Here is a 1,193-nt window from a genome sequence, read left to right on the forward strand (position 1 = left end):
CACCAGATCTGTGGGAACTCTAAAACCTTCCCAGCACACACCTACAGCCCCATAACACAAGGTGCTGCACAACTATCTGTATGCACAACCTCACTTGTGGAAACGATGAGTGTGCTGAACCATCTGTGAGCACAAACACAAGTATGTTGTATGCACATGTGCACTGCAACCCTATGTTTGCCCACCAAACACTATGTGACAGCCTGTGTGGGGCACATCAATGGGGGCAATGTGTGTGTGACTGCATGTGTGCAACCCCATGGGAGATCCCAAAGCTGCTGCCAGTTGGGGACCACAATTACAACATTGAGGAGTTGACATCACGTCACTTCTTGTCCATAAAGGGGAACTGGCAGCAGCTCTTCGGACACTCCCTGTCCCAGCTGCAGTCTCACTGTCCCCAAGCTGATCCTGCCTCATGGCACCAAGGGCGCTGGCCCTCATCCTGGGTGAGTGACAATTGGGATGTGGTGCCATGGGGGTGGGTGGCCCTTTGTGGGATCAGGACCGTGTTCCTTGCAGGTTGGTGCCTGGTGGCAGCAAGTAGGGCACAGCAGCGTGAGTATGGGGAGAGGGGGAGAATGGGGACAGAGGGAGGGGAGCGTTGGGAGGGGTCCATCAGAGGGGTCGAGGAGGGTGTGCTGGAACAAGGCTGACTGGTGTCCCTTGTCCTAGTGCCCCAACCCTCCCTGAGGCTGCACCCCAGCCAGGGGGTGTCCGTGGGGGACAATGTCACCCTGAGATGCCACCTGCCCCAGCCGGCTGCCTGGGTCTGGCTGTACCAGGAAGGAGGTTGGACATACAGCAAGAGCAAGGACAAGAAGCAGGACGCAGCTGAGTTCTCCTTTGTCAGCACAAAGCGGGAACACGCAGGTACATATTGGTGCCAGTACAGGGTGTCTGAGTCAGCAAAGTTATCAGAGAAGAGTGATCCTGTGGAGCTGGTGGTGACAGGTGAGGGCACTGGGGACAGCAGACGGTTCTGGGTGCCCCCAACAGAACCATGTCCCAATGCTGTCCCTTTCCCTTATGCAGATCGGAGCTTCCCACCACCCAGCATCTCCCTTCACACCAAGGAAAGTGTGGGAAAGGGGACAAATGTCACCATATGGTGCAGGAACAAGGCTTTTGGGGCCACCTTCCTCCTGCACAAGGATGGGCACTCAGCCCCAGTCCAGCACCAGGACTCTAAC

General features: G+C 56.6%; 1 protein-coding gene across 1 annotated transcript; it reads left to right on the forward strand.

The window, feature by feature from the left end:
- Window positions 1-378: 378 nt before the first annotated feature.
- LOC110390851 (osteoclast-associated immunoglobulin-like receptor) lies at window positions 379-1,190 on the forward strand (the record flags this gene model as incomplete). The annotated part of the gene is made up of 4 exons (XM_021382394.1): window positions 379-449; window positions 523-558; window positions 676-954; window positions 1,036-1,190. Coding segments are annotated over exons 1-4 (501 nt in total), but the record flags the coding sequence as incomplete, so codon positions are not given.
- Between the last annotated feature and the right edge of the window lie 3 nt (window positions 1,191-1,193).

This window comes from Numida meleagris, unplaced genomic scaffold (genome assembly GCF_002078875.1).
Source record: "Numida meleagris isolate 19003 breed g44 Domestic line unplaced genomic scaffold, NumMel1.0 unplaced_Scaffold2318, whole genome shotgun sequence".
NCBI classification, from domain to species: domain Eukaryota; kingdom Metazoa; phylum Chordata; class Aves; order Galliformes; family Numididae; genus Numida; species Numida meleagris.